Source organism: Sminthopsis crassicaudata, chromosome 2 (genome assembly GCF_048593235.1).
Source record: "Sminthopsis crassicaudata isolate SCR6 chromosome 2, ASM4859323v1, whole genome shotgun sequence".
Taxonomy (NCBI): domain Eukaryota; kingdom Metazoa; phylum Chordata; class Mammalia; order Dasyuromorphia; family Dasyuridae; genus Sminthopsis; species Sminthopsis crassicaudata.
The window spans coordinates 333,642,494-333,663,204 of NC_133618.1; the positions used below are offsets into that span (position 1 = coordinate 333,642,494).

The following is a 20,711-nucleotide window of genomic DNA, read 5'->3' on the forward strand; positions in this document are numbered from 1 at the left end:
GGCAAAGAGTGCCACAGGCCGCGCGCCACTGCGCGCGGGGCCACGTTCGGTCTCTGGCTCGTGCAGGTTCCCTAACCCGTGCAGTTCCTCAGTCACTCCCCTAGCCACCTCTCCATGCTCCCACTGGCTCCTCTTCCCAGCCCGTGACTCCGCCTCTCCTCCAACCCCAACCCAGCCACCTCCGCCACCCCAGGAAACTCCCCATCGCCACTCTAGCTCCCGGAGGCTCCCACTCCAGCTCCGAGAGGCCTCCCCAAGTCCTTCGCCTTCCGAGAGCGAGATCCCAGCAGCTGTTGCCGTTGCCCCTACTGCCTCAACCTCCCGCCTAGCAGGACCTCTACTCTCAGGAGTCCTCAGTTCCAGCCCGGACTTGGCTCGCGCGGATACTCAAGGCGCGAGCGCGTCAGTGCACTCCTCCCCTTTCCCCATTCCGACCCCGCTGCCCAGTTGCCTCTCGCGGCTCTTTTCCCTTTTCTTTGCCTCCGACCCCCCAATCTCCTAGTCACGCGCTCTGACTCCTCCTCTTCGTACTTTCCCCCTCGGCCGCCTGGGCCGAGTCGCCTCTAGTCCCCACCCCCCTTTCTTTCCTCCTCCCTTTCCTCCTCCTTTTCCTCCCCATTTCTCCTCCTCCCTTCTCCCTCCTCCTCCTCTCCTCCGCGCTCGCGCGTTCCCTCTCTCCTGCTCACTAGCGCGCTCCCGGCCCCGCGCGCTCCGGGCCCCGGGTTTCTCTCGGCTCCTGCCTGTGAGGTGACTGCGCTGGGAAATATGGCGACCGAGGGAATGATCCTCACCAACCACGACCACCAAATCCGCGTCGGGGTCCTCACAGGTAACCGACAGGTGGGGGATGCTGGGACCCCCTCGGCTGCTTCCTCGGTTCCGCCTCGGGCTTCTCGCCGGTGGCCGCTCCTCTCTGCGGCCCCCGGGAGAGCGGGAGGGGGGAGGGAATCGCAGAGTTGGAGGGGGGGACTGACTGACAGTCGGCGGCGCTGCTGGGGGTTGGGGTATCCCCGGGGGTCTCCCCCCTTCCTCCTCCCTTGAGAGCTGCTGCCGCCCCCGCAGCATGTCAGGGCCCGGCACTGCCGCTATTGCCGCTGGAGTCGAAGCCGGAGTCCCCGGCCTCCTGGGAGAGCTAAGGGGCCGGCGCTGCGGGGCACTGATCGCGCGGCTAGGGAAGGAGCTCGGCGTGCTGGGACCCCGCATTGGGAAGCAATGCGTGCGCCCCGCGCCGGCCCGAGCGCATCCTCCCGAGGTGTGTGTGGTGTGGTGTGGTGTGGTGTGGTGTGGTGTGGTATGGTGGTGTGTGTGTGTGTGTGTGTGTGTGTGTGTGTGTGTGTGTGTGAGAGAGAGAGAGAGAGAGAGAGAGAGAGAGAGAGAGAGAGAGAGAGAGAGAGAGAGAGAGAGAGAGAGTGTGTGTGTGTGTGTGTGTGTGTGTGTGTGTGTGTGTGTGTGTGTTTTGGGGGGGGGGAGATTCAGTGTCCGCCCCTTCTCTGATTTTCTCCCTCCTCCTCTTCTCTATACACCCGGCAGCTTCTGGAGCTGCTCTGGCCATGGTTGAATAAGAATAAGGCTTTGGCTGGACACTACCGGGAGTGTTCGCCTGGCCAAACTCCGTTACCACCCCACCTGTCACCTCTTGACCAGTCGCTCCCTAGGGAGGAGAGAGCACCTTGCATGAGGACAGGTGATGGAATCTGCATTTTGCCTCCTTGAGAAAGGAGGTAAATTTTTATTTCCCCCTCCCCCCTCTCCGTTTTCCTACCACAGCTTTGGTACTCTACACAGACAAGGTGGTCGTATCCTGTTCTCTTACTACTCCAACCCCGATCTGACTCGGGAATCCCCCAGTACTCTTTAGCACATATCTCCCATCCCCCAACTGGTGGAAGGTCCGGAGGTTGGTAAAAGGCGCACTTTTCCTCCGGCCCGCGTTTACCTCCTTCTCCTTCGATGTGTGTGCTCTGCATGTCTGATTTGGTTGCGTTATATTTGGGTAATAACCCTCTGTTCGGCGATATGCAGGCAGTTGCTGCAGGACATGACTCCCAGGATAAATAAATAGCAAGTGAATTATTTCTGAAGGGTTTTGATTGTGCTTTGGTTTCTATAGTTGTTGCGTTACTGTGTAATAGAGACATGGTGAAATGGGTTAAAGGACCACCTCTTTGATATTTGGCTTGAAGCAAATACAAGCAGATTCAGTGATGAACCTCTGATTTTGAGATATGGAAAATAATTTACTTTGTTGATGGGAATCTAAGGTTGTCTTCTCCCTCTCCCCTCCATTGTATGTCCACATATGACAAAGTGAGATAGTGCTCTAGGAAGAACTAAAATCATGGCCATGTCTTTTATGGTTTAAAAAAAAATTCCTTAGGCTGCTGGGTGGAAAAAGACCCCAAACTACCGGCTTTTAATTTTTTTTTTTTAATTCAGACTTGAGCTTATTGATTATTTTCATTATGTGGAACTGGATATCCCTCCCAATGCTGATACTCTGGGCCGTTGAATTTTTCTTATTGAAAGCCTCTGGCAGGGGAGCTAGTTCAAATGATTTTTTAAAGAAGGAAACCCCCAAGTCAGAAGGTTCGCTGTTTTTTCTTCTTGGTGCTGAAATTGTTAAGTGGTACTGAGATTCCTCAAAGTTTCCTGGAATTAGCTAAATTAAACAAAGAATCTGGCTGCAAAATTATCAGATTGAATGTAAACTGGTTCTTCTGTTTATATTCTACAAGCTACTGTCTGAATCTTAGCTCGAAAAAGAACCTGTCTCTGGAGTTAACAATAAAGGGTGGAATATTCAGTAAACTCATAGAAGCATTATACAAAGTATCTGCAAAGATACAGTCTAAAGCCATTTTAGGAGCTTGCAATTGGAAAATACGGATAGCTGCAAACTGAACAAATATTCTAAGTATACAATATCTTTACTGATTTCTTTTACAATTGAGCTTGCATTGTGAGGAAGGTAGTATAAGTTTGAATAAGAGGTGGATTTATATTTGAAAAAAGTATTGAATATTTTTTTACTTAAGTAGAGAGGTAGAGGATTATAGGAGGAATTGAGGAATTGTAGGAGTATCTGTCTAAAAACTTCTGAAGCAGAGGATAAGGATTCATAAATCTTTAGAGGTAAAGGCATATGACAGTCAGAATGTTAGAGATATAGCTTTTACAATGGAAATGAAATATGCAATAGATGAAGAGTTCCTCAAAAGATGAAGTTGCAGTAATCTAGGTGAAAGATATTCAGAGCCTGAAATAATACAGTAGCAATAGGGGTGAAGAGAAAAGGAAAGCTTTGGGAGAATTGGTACCAAAAGGTAAAAAAAGACTTGCTTTACTTTCCCCCTATAAAAAGCTACAATGCATGAAGACAAAAGTTGTTGATATTTCTTTGTTGGAAGGTGAGACATGGGGAGGAGGAACATTTTTCTGTGTCTTATGTGTGTTTTGAAATAAGTCATTACTCTGCTTAGTATTGGTATGTATTTTTGGGAAAAATATGAAAGAATCAAATATTGTACATTTTTATATAAGAATTTTATGGCAATTGTATTAATTTTTTTCAATCATAGGATTAAAATTGTATTGAGTTATTTTATAAGACACTGACTTGATTCTTTCATATCAGGCATTCTTTAACTTGGGGTCTGTGAATTTGATTTTTATTTTTTACTATCTTGATAACTATTTCAATGTACTTGCCGTTCTTTTTAATTCTATGTATTTTTTTATGTGTTGAAAACCATTTTTTAAAAAAAGATTCCATAGGTTTCCCTAGAATGCCAAAGGAGTCCATGAAATTAAAAAAAAAAAATCAACTCTACATGATGTCTTCATATACCTCTTAAAAATATGTTTGAAAGATATTTGTATTTTTAGATTTTTCACCTGATACATTGGTTGTATTCTCTCCCGCTTTGAATTCAGCAATTTACTGTGATATATTGAAAGTTCCTTACAATACCTGTATGAGATGATTTCCTAAAATCATGATAGTAGGAAGGTCCAATATTTGACATAAGTGCTTCATTTTTACTTGATCTTTTGAATTATTTAGGAATTTGGAAATCAGCTATATATAGATGTTTCTTTAATTTTTCTGCTTAAGATTATGGACACATTTTAAACAGTAACATAAGATAGTATATATAAAAATCAGTTGATTAGGAAATTTTATGTTGAAACAATGTCACCTTTTGAAAAAAGGTCATATAGGTTTGAAATATTTTATAACTTTTATGTTGATTTCCCAGAAAGGAAGATAACATACAGTATTAATAAATGTAATTTTTAAACATCTCCTTGTTCCTTATTATGATTATAATATATATTTAAGGTAGTCCTATAACTAATGATTAATCTGAAGGTAGTATTTTCTGTTTTAAACCTAAATTTGGATGATAGATAATTATAATTAGTGTGATGATTTTTTTGACTGTCTCAGTGGTTATTATATTTGCAGGTAATCTCAACATTTCATTGATATTCACAGTAAATTATATTTTTAAAAAATAAAATTTCTCACCATTCTCAATTTTTGGAGGAGTCTTTAAAAAAAAAATCAAGGCGGAAAGCCATTTCTCCTTTAAAAAGCAGATTGAGTTAGTTATTTAAAATCACTTATTTTAAATGCTTGCTGTGTTCCAGGTGTGTATGAAATTGACATTTCATGTTGAAATATGAAATAGTAGAAATTAACTCAATAGTTATCATTAATATTATAATTTATCATCTATACTAGCTATTGTCCAAATTAATCAACAAGTTCAAGGCACATTAGAACCAATTATATCATAGGACTAAATGTTATCAAGAAAGCAGCTATTGAAAAATGAGACTTTTTAGGGAGGAGGAGGGATGTTTAATATAATATAATAATAATGCCATCAAGAGAAATAAGTACAAACATAAACAATAGCTATTATCGATTTAAAAACTTATTGGAAATCAGAACACTGTGACTATAAAAATATTTATCTGCATTTCAGTAGCATATAAATACAATTTTTTAATGAAAGCTCAGATTCTAAAGTAAGCTGGTGAGGTTTTGTTTTTTTTTTTAAATGAAAGTGTTAATTGGAGTAGACTTGTCTTTATTAAATCTTAGCTATCTACAAATGCCACAAATATTTTTTGAAAATTCCATTTACTGATATGTTGTAATCATTCATAAACTTTCTACATTCTTAATCATAAACTTTTGAGATGACGAATTTTTTGAGATGAAGACATTGCTGAAATCTTCTCTAGGACTTTGTATTATATTCTCTGCATAGTAGATTGTTAATCAATATTTGTTGAAATTTAGAATTTTCATTTTGAGAATGACAGGATTAAATAGATAAGCAGATCACTTACTACCATTGACAGAAACCAGAAAGTATGCTCAGTCAAGGTAATTCTTAAAAGCAACATAAAGATTTTAGATACAAAAAGTACAAAAATACATCTAATGCAATCCCCTTCTTTTTCAAGTGAGGAAACAGATCAGGAAAAAAAAAAAAGTTCCCAAGGTCACAAAGTTAGGATTCAAACACTTATATAAATTCATATTTAGTGTACTTTCTATTATGTCACATTACCCACTAAATATATATATATATATATATATATATATGGATATATGGATATATGGATATATATATATATGGATATTAATATTACTTGATTGTAGTCTAAAGTGACTACTGTTTAAGCAAGACTATTTCTCAGATTAATTTTTGGATTGGCTATATATTGTTGCTCCTTAATATTTATCTTGAAAGTATATAGAGGATTAAATGAAAATGAAAAGTTGAAGTTTTAATTTAAAAAAAATTCCTGGAAATCACTGGTAATACTAGCATAGAGTGCCATATTAATAAATAACTAATTTAGCTTGAAGGTATTTTGCTTTCTGTCATTTTGGGGTTTGGGGGGGATGGGGTGGGGTGGGAAGGAATATGCCATTATATCCTCAGCACAAATTTGGAGCCTTAAAACTATTTTAAATAGCATATAAATTTTTGAAAGTAAGGATTTTGTTATCTTTTTTTGTCTTTGTGTCCTTAGTACTTAGTGTCTGGCTTAAATACATATTTGCTATTTGATTTTCAGTCATTGTCATCAACTTTCAATTGGATCACTTGGTTCAGTCATTTTTCAAATTATGTGAAGAACACACAATAAAAACTCATTCTGTATCAAATCAGTGTCTTTAAAAGAGAGCTAAGAATTACCTGTGATAATATTTATATGAAAACATATTAGTTGAAGCATAAAAGTTTAAACCTTTTCTATGTTTTTGAATATTTGCTTTTAATCCAGATAATGTGATTTCCTTAATGTGTGATACAAACTTCCTATGCTGATATGGTTTGATATTGAATTGGCCCATTAATATTTCTTCAATTATTTAGATCTGTCTTATTTCTATAAAGAGTATTTTGTAGTTGTATTTGTATAGTTCCAATGTGGAATTTGATTATATACATCCTGTTGTTATTTTGAATGAAATTTTTTTTCTGTCTTTTGCTGTTGGATTTTGTTGGTAATATATACAAATTCTGATGATTTTTATGGCTTTTATTGAATAGTGGCTAGAGCTCAGGATTTGCTGTCCGCAATCACTTAAGTGTGTGATCTTGGGCAAATTATTTAACTTTTCTGTGTCTCAGTTTCCTCATCTGTAAAATGGGGATAATTTACCTATCTTACAAGGCTACTGATGAGAGAAAATAAGTTAACACATTAAAAATGCTTTGTAAACTTAAAAGTGCTATTAAATGCTGTTTATTATCTCTCTACTTTATTGTTTTAATTAGGTTTTTTAAAGTTGATTCTCTGGGAGATTTCTAAATAGACAACCTAGTTATCAGCAAAACCAAATAATTTTGTTTCTTCTTTGCCTATGCTTATTTCATTATTATTATTTTTTTTTCTTAAATCTATAGCAATATGCCAGAGATGATATTGGAAATCTTTGCTTTACCCTTTATCTTAGTGGAAAGGTCTCTAATATTGTTCTATTCCATATAATTCTGACTCTTTGATTTAAATGGGTACTGTATCACATGAAGTCTATTTACATATGCTTTAGATTTTTATTTTATTTTTTTAAAGAAATGAGTATTTTTTGCCCAAAGGGCTATCAAACTGGGCATATACCCTTTGATCCAGCAGTGTTTCTACTGGGTTTATATCCCAAAGAAATCATAAAGAAGGGAAAGGAACTCACATGTGCAAAAATGTATGTGGCAGCCTTTTTTGTAGTGGCAAGAAACTGGAAACTGAGTGAATGCTCATCATTTGGAGAATGGCTGAATAAGTTATGGTATACGAATGTTATGGAATATGAATGTTTTATAAGAAACTAACAGCAGGATGATTTCAGAGAAGCCTAGAGAGACTTACATGAACTGATGCTAAGTGAAATGAGCAGAACCAAGAGATCATTATACACAGCAACAAGATTATAGGAAGATCAATGCTGTTAAACTTGGCTCTTTTCAATAATGAGATGATTCAGATCAGTTCCAATGACCTTGTGATGAAGAGAGCCATTAACACCCAGAGAGAGAACTGTGGGAACTGATTGTGAATCACAATGTAGCATTTTCACTCTTTTTCTTGTTGCTTACTTGCATTTTGTTTTCTTATTTTTTTTTTTTTTTACCATTTTGATCTGATTTGTCTTGTGTAGCGCGATAATTGCATACTAAGTATGTATACATATATTGGATTTAACATATTTTAAAAATATGTTTAACATATTTTAGATTATTTGCCATCTACGGGAGGAGGTAGGTAAGGGGAAAAATTTGGAACACAGGGTTTTGCCAGGGTCAGTATTGAAAAATTATCAATTCATAAATTTTGAAAATAAAAAGCTTTAATAAAAAAAAATGAGTATTTAGATTTATTCAAAAGCTTTTCACCGTTGTTATTTTACTTTTATTATTTTTGTTCATATAATGTATTATATTGTTTTCCTAATAATTGAATCAAACCTGCCTTCCTGGCATAAATCCAATATTGTCATAGTATGAAATATTATAGTCACTTTTTTATCTATCTATCTATTGGAGATTTGCTAAGATGGGAGTGGTGGAGGAGGTGTAAGACTCTGGCATGATTGAGGTTGCAAACTGGATGCAAACTGAGGTTGCAAAAGAGATCGATTAGTAATGCCCTCTAGCAATAGGGAAATTTAGATAAAAGTATGGTTTTAGGAAAAGAGATAATTAGTTTTTTCTTGAACATATTGAATTTGAGATATGGGGCATCCAGAAGATATCAGAATAGAGATTAAACTAGGCTGTTTAGTTTTTAAAATAATCTTATTGGATAATTGAATTCATAGTACACACTCAGTTATGAAGTTCTGATCCAAGACAGAATCCTGATGGGAATCTAAACTAACGCACCAGGAAATAAATGATTATCCTGCCAAAGGAAAAAAAAAATTGATAAGCGGAAAAATAGGAAAGAGTAGAGTGACATTAAGCCAAAAGAAAGAGAGGCATCTAGGAATATGTGATCAATACTGCTGAAGTCATCTACATAGAGGCTAAAGGAGGAAAAGGCCCCCAAAAAAGAAGAGTCCTCAGTTATTCTTAGGAGTTTGGCAGTGAAATGTATCTTAAGAGGATGACATTCAAATGAAGTTTTTTAAAGTGTAGGATATGGGGTACATCTGAACATGGTTTTTTAAGACTATGGAGAAGCAGGCAGATAGAAGCTGAGGGTAAGAAAGGAATGAGTTCCAGGAGAGATGAGAAGGCATTGAATAGAGAATGACCATTTCTTCCTAACAAAATCAAAAGAGGAGAGAATGGGGATGTGTGTTTTAGAGGATATTTTAGAGTAGAAAAGAAGAGGAGGGAGATCATAATAGATGTATTATCTTATTGCTGAGGAGAATCAAGACCAAGTCTTCAAGAGTCAAGTCAAACTGATAAACATTTATCAAGCATATAGTAATGTTCTGAGCACTGAGTGTACAAAGAAAGGGAAAAAAAAAACAGTCCTCCATGGTGGGAGACAAAATATGTAAATAACTGTGTATAACTGTGATGTATACAGAACACTGGAGATAATTTCAGGAGTGTGCACTAAAATTAAAGATGAACAGGAAAGGCTTCATGAAGAAGATGGGATTTTATTTGAAAATGAAAAGTAGCAAGTAGAAAGAAATAGAGAAAGAGGGAATTCCAGGCATAGGACAGCCAGTAAAATTTCCTAGAGTTGGGAGGTGGAATATCATGTCTAAGGAACAGCAAGAAACCCAGTGTCACTAGATTTCATAGTATGTGGAAAGTAGTAAAGTGTAAGACTAGAAGGGCATGAAGGGACCAGATTATGATAGACTTTAAAACAGTATTTTATAATTGATCTTGAAAGTTACAAAGAGCTAGAAAGCATGGTCAGAACTATAGGAAGATCAGTTTGACAGCTAAGTGTGAAGAATGGATTAGAAAGGGGAGAAGCTTGAGACAAGAAGATAGAGCTTAATGGGGAGATGTTACAAAGACAAAACTCACAGGCCCTGGCAACAGATTAGATATGGGGGAGGGGGAGGGGGAGGATGAGATAGAGTGAGTAGTTAAGGATGACCGCTAGGTTTTAAGCCTCCATAACTGTCAGGATATTGTGGTATCTTTGACAGTAACAGGAAAATTAGGAAGAGAAGATTAGAAGATTTGTGAGAAAGATAATGAATTCATTTTTGACCATATTGAGTTTAAGATTTCTATGGGGCATTCAGTTTGAAATGTCTAATAAGGAAGACATGAGACTAGAGGTCAGAAAAAGATTTTAGAGCTAGAAAATCGAGCTAGTTTTGAAAATCGTAGCATAAAGATAATTGAGTCCTTGGAAGCTAATGAAATTATCAAATGAAATAGTATATAGAGAGAAGAGGACACAGGATAGAGCCCGAGGGGACACCATGGTTAGCAAGTAAAACTTGGATAAAGATCCAGCAAAGGAGAAGAAATTGTCAGGTAGAAGGAGAACCAAAAAGAGAATAGTCATAAAAATGTAGAAAGTCTCAAGGAGAAGAGATCAGCAGTGTCAAAGGCCAAATAGAGGACAAGAAGGATAAGGATTGAGAATAGACTATTAGATTTGACAAAAGGGGCAGCTAGGTGGTGCAGTGGATAGAGCATCAGCCTTGAATTCAGGAGGACCTGAGTTCAAATTTGGTCTCAAACACTTAACACTTCCTAGCTGTGTGACCCTGGGCAAGTTACTTAACCTCAGCCTGGGGGGGAGGGGGAAGATTTGACAAAAGAGATCACTGGTAATTTTGGAGAGAACATTTCCAGTTGAATGATGAAATCATTCTCTGATTCTCAAGGTTAAATATTACCAACTCCTTCAAATAGTTAATTTTAATTTCTTTTATTTTTAAAATAGTTATTTATTTTAACAGTAACATTTTACTTCTGGAAATTTGTGCAGGCTGTGTAGATAGTTAAAAGTAAATAATGTTGTTTATAGTCAATACCTTGAACTGAAATCAGTTTCATTAAATTTTGAACTAGGTTCAATGACCTCTATGTAGATGATTCCTATCTCTCTATGTATAGCCTTATTGTCTTTCCTGAATTTCCAATCATGTAGGTTCACAGTCTCTCTCTCATCTTCATTTCTTAATTCTCACTCATTCTACATATCCCAACTGTGCCAAATCTTGTCATTTCTAACACACACTCTTTTATAGGTCTCCTTCGCCATCATCCTAGTTTAGGATTTCATCACCTCTTATCTAGATTTATTGCAATAATTGTCTAAGTTCCTTCTCTTTCCAATCTATTTTTCTGTTCAGCTATCAAATGTTTTATCTGAATCACAGGTTTAAGCATGCCACATTTCTCACTGCCCTCTCTCATTAAATAAATAATCCCTGGGGACTCTTTATGATCAAATCCGTCTTCTGTTTGATATTTAGTTTTTCATAACTTGGTCCCTTCCTATTTTTCTTAAGTTTCTTTATTCTTCTCCATGAATAATTTAGCATTCCTGGCTTACTTGCTAATCCTTACAATACTACTATTTCAACTTCATGGTTTTGCTCTTTCCCTCATGCTTGGAATGCTTTCTCTTCACATCCCTTAAGTTTCCTTTATATTTCTCAGTACTCTGTTCATTTCTTGTCTTTTGTAGGAGGTCTTTCCTGGCCTCAGAGTTGCTAGTGATTTTTGTATTTCAAAATCATCCCTATATGGCTTTTCATTCTGGAATTTCCCTTATCTTCTAGGGCCTCTTACACTAGACATCCTGTGATGCCTTGCAGCCTGCTTGCTTCTGGATATCCTTTGGCTGGACCTATCCCCTTCTTTTATGGTTGGATTTCTCCGGGGGCCTCCATTTGGTGAAGGAGTCTGGGCTACCCTGTCATTATTCCCTTCTGTGCTCTCTTCCTAATTTTCTCTGGATTATAAAATCATATTCAGATCTCTAATTTCATTCTACCTCCCCTTTCTTAGGCTTTTCAGGTCCCTTTTTTCTGTGTAAGCTCCTTAAGGACAAGAGCTATCTTTCTTATTGCTTGTATTTGTATTCTGTGGGTTTGGCACACTGCCTAGCAGAGTTCTTAAATATTTGTTTCTACTGTGGTAGTTTTTGCCTTTTTTTTTTTTTTTTTTTTTTTTTTTAATACTCCTAGTACTTAGCACAGTTCCTGATATATAGAAACTACTTAATAAATGCATTTTTTTTTTTTCTGATTGACTGAAATTTCACTGTTATTGTGTTGTTTTGGGCATATCAAAATCTGAGTGTCCCTCTTTCTTTTGATGCCAAAAACATTTTTAGAGAATTGTAAAATTATTTTAATATATCTCAAATTATAGGATGGTTTTCCTGTGGAATAGACTTGATCATTATCTTTATCATCTAGTCCACAGAATATTAATCCTTTTATAGTTGTAAAATAATGTGTCTTTTATTAGATACTTGAAATATTTTAGTTATTTGGGATCCCCTGGATAATACAATTGTGTTTGGCATATTTCCAGTTTTCATCATTACTTCCATGAAATTTTTGAATCTGGATAAGATGGAGCCATAAGCAACTGGTGAAGAAGTTATATTACTTGTTTTTGGTATGTGGGACAATCTTTACCTGTAATCCCCCTTTTTACTTTGGGTGTGGCTGTTTTTCCTGTGGATTTCAGCTTCTGCAATCCCAAAATTACATTCCCTTTATTAGCATGTTCAATCAGTATATAACTATCTATTCTGAAGATATAATAGAAGGTAATTATGCCTTCTTGCTAGACTTCTGGTAATATTACTTGTAATTTCTATCTTTTTGGCTTTCATTCTCATTATTCCTTTTCCTGTGGAATGGAATTTTAATCATGGGTCCATTTTTTCCTGCCACATCTTCTGTGTTTTCTTGGAAGCTGCTTATTTGGACATCTTAGTAGTGTTTGGAGTTGAGTCTTTACAATATTGCCTATCTCATGGTCTCTTTTCATAGTGCTTGAAAGATTTCATCATGTGGTTTATTAAGTTGTCACAAGTTCAGGGACTTTTTTTTTTTTAATTTTACAATTATAACATTTTTTTTGACAGTACATAAGCATTATCCTTTGTATTCCCTTCTGTTCCGAATTTTTCCCCTCTTTCCCTCTACCCCCTCCCCTAGATGGCAGGCATTCCCATACATATTAAATATGTTACAGTATATCCTAGGTACAATATATATGTGCAAAACCGAATTTTGTTGTTGTTGTTGCAAAGGAAGAATTGTATTCTGAAGGTAAAAATAATCTGGGGAGAAAAACAAAAAATGCTAACAGTTTACACTCATTTCCCAGTGTTCCTTTTCTGGATGTAGCTGATTCTGTCCATCATTGATCAGTTGGAATTGGATTAGCTCTTCTCTATGTTGAAGATATCCACTTCCATCAGAATACATCCTCATACAGTATCATTGTTGAAGTATATAATGATCTCCTAGTTCTGCTTGTTTCACTCAGCATCAGTTGATGTAAGTCTCTCCAAGCCTCTCTGTATTCCTCCTATTGGTAATTTCTTACAGAACAATAATATTCCATAACATTCATATATCATAATTTACCCCATCATTCTCCAATTGATGGGCAAACATTTTGGCACATACAGGTCCCTTTCCCTTCTTTAGTATTTCCTTGGGATATAAGCCCAGTAGTAGTACTGCTGGATCAAAAGGTATGCACAATTTGATAACTTTTTGGGCATAATTCCAGATTGCTCTCCAGAATGGTTGGATTCTTTCACAACTCCACCAACAGTGCATCAGTGTCCCAGTTTTTCCACATTCCTTCCTCCCCCACAAGTCTGAGAGGTAAACTATCCTATGTTCCTCTAATTTATTTATGATCTCGTTCTTTATGCCTAAATCATGGACCCATTTTGATCTTATCTTAGTATTAGGGACTGTTTCAATGCTTTTAACATTCCCTATGTCACTTACATAGCTATTTGTCTAATTGGATGATTCTGGTCATGTCTTCATCTTCAGAGCATATGACCCTTCTTGCCATCACCCTTTTTGCCATTGCTGTTGTTCATTAGGAATGTCGAACAACTCATGTCTTTTTGTGTATTCCAGATATGTAAGTCTTGGATTTCTTCTCCTTAAGACTTAAGAGGTAATTAAATGCAGTGTTTTAGAGACAGCTGGTGAAGCAGTGAAGAGAACAATGGATGTAGAATCAAAAAACCCGAGATATTTACTAGATGTATGACCCATGGTAAGTATTTAATTCAGGTTCCTCAGCTGTAAAATAGGGATAATAGCATCTACTGTGCACGATTATTATGAAGATCAACTGAGGTAATATTTGTAATATGTGCCTTAGTACAGGGCCTGGCACATTGTAGGTGTTATATAAATGCTTCTTTTACTCTTCCCTTTAAGGCTTTCTATCAAACAATTCATCTTGTCCTCTGTCAGAAGCCTGCCAGCCCTGTAGAACTTAAATTGCATTGATGCCAAAGTATTTAAAAGGATGTTTGAGCTAAAAGAAGAAAATTTTTCTAATTCTAATAAAGCAAGTTCATTTTATAACAAAAATCTCCCACATTTATATATTTAGTGGATATTATTGGAAAACTGAGTATGATAAATAAATCAATGCCAAGTTCTCAAATTCATACTATGTTCCAGAAAAATATAAAGTGATTACATATATATAAAAAAGATGTCAAGTACCATCTTTCTAGGCACTCACATCTTTAAACTCAAAGTAACTTTGACTCCTCACTTTGATTCTCCCACCCCTCATATATCCTTTGCTTGGCAAGTGTTGTTGATTCTACTTTCAGAATATTTTTGACATCTAGCTCCTTGTGTCTACAATGCTAGTTCAAGCCCTTGCCACTTCTCTTCTGGATTAGTGATCTTCATGCCTCAAGTCTTTTTCTACTCCAATTCATCTGTTATGTTGTTGCTAGTCATATTCCTAAACACAGGTCTGGCCATGTCATTTCCTTGCTCAGCAAACTCCACTCATTCCACATAACCTTTGGGATCAAATTTAAACTTCTGTTTGGCTATTAAAAATCTTTTTAAAAGGGATTTTTCGCATTTTTTTGTGTCATGGATCCCTTTGACAGTCTGTTGAAGACAACAGATACTTTCTTAGAAAGTTTTAAAATGCATAAAATATAGATAAGATTATAAAGAAACCAATTATATTTAAATTTTTAATTTTTTTCCCATCCAAGTTTATAGAACTTCCACAAGTTAAGAACCTTTGCTTTATGCTCCAAGCTATTTTTCTAGCTTGTTACAATACTTTTCTTTATACTTACAGTGGCCTAGCTTAATTGTTTTTTTGTTTTTTTATATTCTTTTTTACATATTCCTTTTCTTATTTCGGTGACTTTGCACAGGCTGACCTTTATTCTCCTTTTAACCATATTTTAAAATTCCTAACTTCTTTCAAAGTTCAGCTCAAATATTAATTTCTTCATGAGGCCTTTCTTGTCTTTCTTTCCCTTCCCAGCTGTTAGTGCCTATTCCTTGGAATTCTTAGGTTTATTTTATACATACATATATATGTGTGTGTGTGTCTGTGTGTGTGTGTACGCATTTATGTACATACACTTGTATGAACCTATAGGATCATATATATGTATATATAAGTAATACATATCTCTGTGTATGTGTATTTCTCTCCTTATAGAATATATATGATATTGAATAAATCAGAAGTGTGGCTGTAGCACCCAACTGTGTAAGACTAAGTTGGCAGTGATGATTGCTGATTTGCATTAATAGAAGGAAGTTTCTTTACTTGGATGATACCAATGAAATCACAAGTTTTCTTCGTGTGTGTATAGTATACACATATAATATATCCCATAATACACATATATGTCTATTTGTATTCTATATGCAGATATTTGTGCTTGTGACCCCTTTGCTTCTTTTGACATTGTTCCCTTTTCTCCTTGAATACTGTCTTAGGTTTTCATGATTTTTTTTCTTCCTGGTGGTTCTCCTATCATCAAGTTCTTAAGAATTCAGTTATCATCTCTTTGCTAATGATTCTCAAATCTTTCTACTGACTTCCAGTCTTAAAAATTTCCTGCTGCTTATTGGACATATCACATCTCAAATTGAATACTTTGTAGATATCTTAAAGTCAGCATGAATAAAACTGAACTTTCCCACAAATTCTCCTTCTTCCTAATTTCACTATTATTAATATTTTGCTTTTTGCAGAGGCAATTGGGGTTAAGTGACTTACCTAGAGTCACACAGCTAGGAAGTCTTAGTGAATGAGACCAAACTTGAACCCAGGTCTTCCTGACTTCAGGGCTGGTGTTCTGTCCACTGTGCCACCTAGCTAACCCTTCACTATTATTATTAAAGAGTCATCCCATTACCCATCTTAAAACATAGGTATAATCCTTGAAACCTCTCTCTCTCTCCTCCTCCATATGTAATCTGTTGCCAAGGCCTATAGATTTTACCTCTGTAAGATCTCTTTTATATAGCCCTTTCTCTTCTCAAAGACTGCTTGCTACATTGGTATTAAAGGATCTTATCACTTCATACCTGGGGTGTTGCATTTGATCTGCCTGCCACATAACTTTTATCACTCTGGTCAATCCTCCATTCAGCTGTGAAAGTGATCTTATTGGAGTTCTGATTTGACCATGTCATCTTACCCTCTACTCACCGCATTTTATTTTCCCCTGTCATTTCTAGGATCAATTATGAAATCCTCTATTTAGAGTTTAAAATCTCTCATAATCTGAATCTCTTCCTCATGCCTTTCTAGTTTTCTTACACTTTATTCCCTTCTAAATATTTTGCAATCTCATGACATTAGCCTCCATGTTGTTCCTCAATCATAACACTCCATCTCCAAGTTTCAGGCATTTCCACCAACTTTCCACCAGATGTACAATGCTCTTCCTTCTCAACTCTTCATCTTGGTTTTTATGGTTTCCTTCAAATTCTAGCTAATATGCCATCTTTTATAAGAAACTAGATTTCCCTTGATTTATTTCCTTCTGTTAATTATTTCCAATTTGTCATGTCTGTAGTATGTTTGTACCTAGTTATTTGCATGTTGTCTCCTCATTAGACTTAAATTCTTGAAAGTAGTAGTTATTATCTTTTGCTTTTCTTTGTATTCCTATTATATTGCATAGTATAAAGAAGGTGCTTAATAAACACCTATTGACTCGATATGTGTAAAGTATATATTTGTTTTCCCAAATAAAATGTAAGCACTTTGAGTGCAGGAACTGTTTTATTTTTGTCTTTATATCCTCAGCATTTAGCATAGTGCTTGACATATATAAGAAACATAATAATGCTTGTTGCCTATTTTGATTATGGAAATTAGAGCTATGGATAATAATTTTATAGGATTTATTTTTGAAGATTTTCAATTTAATTTCAGTTTTCCATCTTATTCTTTCTTCTGCATACTACATATTAGTGACTTTAGCCTCCTTGCTATTACCCAAACATGACATACTGTCAACTAAGACCTATTTATTAATTACTTGTCCAATCTAAGAAGCAATTATCATTTCATCTTAATGACCCAGATCTTATGTACTTTTCTGAACTTGTTTTCTCATTAATAAAATGTCAATAATGCCCACCTAGTGCTTTGTAAATCTTCAAGTAGTTTTCTAAGTGGTAAGCTATAATTATGATTGTCTTTGGGTTGTTGATGTTTGTCATCATGATTGTCATGTGGTTATTGAAAATATGAAAGGGTATTCTTTGCAAAGATACTTAAATGTATCTATATTTTGTATTCTATTATTGTTGTAACCATTATTTGAGAAAACATTGCATTTATAAGGCTTTGTTGATGCTGTTGCAAAATATGCTGACCTGTTAATCTACTTTTAGTTGCTGAAGTGAAATTTAGAAAAAAAATCAAAAGCTTTTCAGCTGTGTTAACTTTGGAGCATTTGAAAATACAGAGAAAAGGTAATTGCTAAGCAAAAAAGAGTTTGTATTTTTTATTTAAACATTTTAAGCATGAGTGAAGAATTTTAGAAAAAATCCCTGTGATCAGAACATATTAAATCAAATTGTTTAAGTACATACATATTGTTTTGTGCTATATACTACAGAAAATGAAGTAATTATTACCTTCTACCAGCTTAAATGTTACAGTAAGGGCAAGGTATAATGATTTTAATACTACTTTTTATTCAAGAGCTAAGCCGATAGGAATTTAGCCCAGGTGCCAGTATATATATTGTGTAACTTTTCTTCCTTTTTTATGTCTTTTTCTTAAAAGGATATTTTTTAAATAATCTGTCAACACATCACTAAATATAATGGTCATAGATTTGCACTTGAAGGCATAGGACTCTAGATTTCTTTTCTCTGGAAGCTGAAAAAAAATGGAAAAAATTAAGAGTCAGAAGAAATGAATATACTTAGACTTTTGTTGATGATTTCTAAAGTAAAATATTTCCAAATATCAGAGATTGTTATCTAGGAACATATGGAATTGAGGTTTAAAATATTTTATGTAACACTTCTTTATGTCATTTATAGAATGACACTATTTCTTTTAAAAAGTAGAAAAAGGATTAGGAAAACAAGTACACACACACACATACATACTTAATATTTGCTAATTGTTCAACTTTTTTGTAAGAAAGGTTTAAAAAATTGAGCAATATTGATTGATACAGCCTCATGTCCTTTAAAAATTATCTCAAAATTATTGGGTTTAGATATTCTATAAATGATACCATTTTGGAAAATTCCTGTTGGATAAAAACCTTTAATTTGGCAAAATTGGAATTTTGTCTAATAATTTTAGAAATCTTAAACATATACTCTAAAATTAGCAATGTTTTTTAATAATAGCTTTTTATTTTCAAAATACATGCAAAGATAGTTTTCAATATTCACTCTTTCAAAACCTTGTATTCCATATTTCTGCCTCCTTTCTTTCTACCCTCTTCTCCTAAATACCAGGCAATCAATTATATATTAAACATGTGCAATTCTTTTAAACATATGCCCATGCCCAAGGAAAATCAGATCAAAAGGGGAAAAAAATGAGAAAAAAAAGCAAACAGCAGAAAAGGTTAAAATATTATATTGTGATCCACATTGAGTCCCCATACTCCTCTTTCTGGGTGCAGATTACTCTCTTCATCACAAATCTATTGGAATTGGCCTGAATCACCTCATTGTAGAAAAGAGCCAAATCCATCAAAGTTGATCATCACATAATCTTGTTGCTGTGTACAATGTTCTCTTGCTTCCACTCACTTTACTTAGCATCAGTTCATGCTCTCTAGGCCTCTCTGAAATCACCCTGTTGATCATTTCTTATAGAACAATAATATTCCATAACATTCATATATAATTCATATACTATAACATTCAGCCATTCCTCAACTGATGGGCATCCACATAGTTTCCAGTATCCTTAACAATAAGTTTGTCAGGAACCTTGGGGAAAATATTTTATTAAAAAAAGGTTTTAGATGTCTTTTTTTCCAGCTTCCACATCCAATTTTAAATGTATATCTTTTCTCTTTCTTACTTGACAAGTCAGTCTTTGTCAAAAATAGTTAAAAAGTTTTTAAAAGTTCAGTAAAACTGACTAACATATCAATCTGTTTATTAAGTACTTTCCACTTGCAGTACCCACTTTTTCAAAAGAAAACAAGGAAAACAATTTTTCCTCTTTTCTCCAGGGTCATGCATAGGTCACTGTAATTACATAGCTTTGGGCATCTGGGTGGCACAGTAAATAGAACACCAGCCTTAGAGTCAAATAGACTTAATTCATTTGTGACCTCTGAAACATACAACCTGTGTAACCCTAGGCAAGTCCCTTAATCCCTATTGCCTCAAAAAAATTTTACATAGCATTCAGTTTCCTTTTTATTGTTCTTTTCATTTGTTTTGTCAAGTCATTGCATAAATTATTTTCTTGATTCTACTTCGTATCAGTTTAAGTTTTCAAAAAGCATATGCATGGGTAATTTTTCCAACATTGACCCTTGCAAAACCTTTTGTTCTAGATTTTCCCCTACTTCCTCCTACAACCTCTTCTATTAGCAGGTAGTTCAATACATGTTAAATCCAACATATGTATACATATATCTTGCTGTACAAGAAAAATCAGTTCAAGAAGGAAAGAAAAGAAAAACTAAGAACAAAATACAAGCAAATAACAACAGAGTATGAGAATGCTATGTTGTGTTCAATACTCAGTTCCTACGGTTCTCTTTCTGGGTGTAGATGGCTTTCTTGACAAGTGAAACTGGTTTCAGTCCTCTCATTGTTTAAGAGAGCCACATCCCTCAGAATTGATCATTGTATAGTCTTGTTGCAATGTATAATGATTTCCTGGTTCTGTTCATTTCACTTAACATCAGTTCATGTAGGCCTTTCTAAGCCTCTCTGAAATCATCCTGCTGGTCGTTTCTTACAGACCAATAGTATTCTATAGCATTCATTGTGTAGTAAGATTCCTTTATATATACTTGCCACAGATTCTTTAGTCATTTTCCATTTGATAGGTACCTACTTTTTTTTTTTCTCTTTCCCTTATATATTGCATTTCATCTGCATATATGGATCTGCAATCCATGATTCATTCTTTGCTTCCCCAGCGTTTAGCACCATGCCTAACATGTAGTAGGTACTAAATAAATTGTTAGTTGATTGTCTGTTTCCAATTTTGTGCTGTTATCGAAAGTGTTATCAGTATTTTGTATGTTTGTGGGACCTTTCTGTCTTGGATAGAGAATGTCCAAGATACTGTTCCATCCATGGAATCTCTTATCAAAAGATAGGGACATTTTAATAGCTAAGAAATTACCTTTTTGTGATATGTATGGTAGAAAGAAATTTGGTTTGCAGTCAGATTATCTGGGTAAGCTTTAATTGTAGAGAAGGGAAGCTGCATTCAGGGAGACAAGTTAGGAAGTTCTTATAATATTCTAAGTAATAAGGATCAAATCTGGTCCTTATTGGTTGTGGTGTGAAAAGAGAGAAGGGAAGAATATGAGAGATAATTGGAGAGTGGAATTGACAAGATTTAGGAACTGACAGATTATAGGGGGTGAATGAAGGTAAAGAGGCCAGGATGAAGATGCCCTCACCAAAAATAGGGAAGTTAAGGGAAGGGTTAAGGTTATGAAGAAAGGTAATGAGTTCTATTTTGGATATATTGAGTTAGAAGTAGTTCTCAAACTTCCAAGTGAAAATA

At 35.5% G+C, this 20,711-nt stretch overlaps 1 protein-coding gene across 13 annotated transcripts in view; it reads left to right on the forward strand.

Moving 5' to 3' along the window:
• The first annotated feature begins 174 nt into the window (after positions 1-174).
• The window catches only part of GPHN (gephyrin), a 762,070-nt gene continuing 741,533 nt past the window's right edge, over positions 175-20,711 (forward strand). For 10 of the 13 annotated variants that reach the window (XM_074290409.1, XM_074290412.1, XM_074290421.1 and 7 more), the window contains exon 1: positions 175-829. In XM_074290409.1, coding sequence (XP_074146510.1) covers positions 766-829 — 64 coding nt within the window. In that variant the 5' untranslated portion in view covers positions 175-765. The remainder of the gene's footprint in view (positions 830-20,711) is intronic. The other 3 variants (XM_074290418.1, XM_074290419.1, XM_074290420.1) reach the window with 2 other exon arrangements.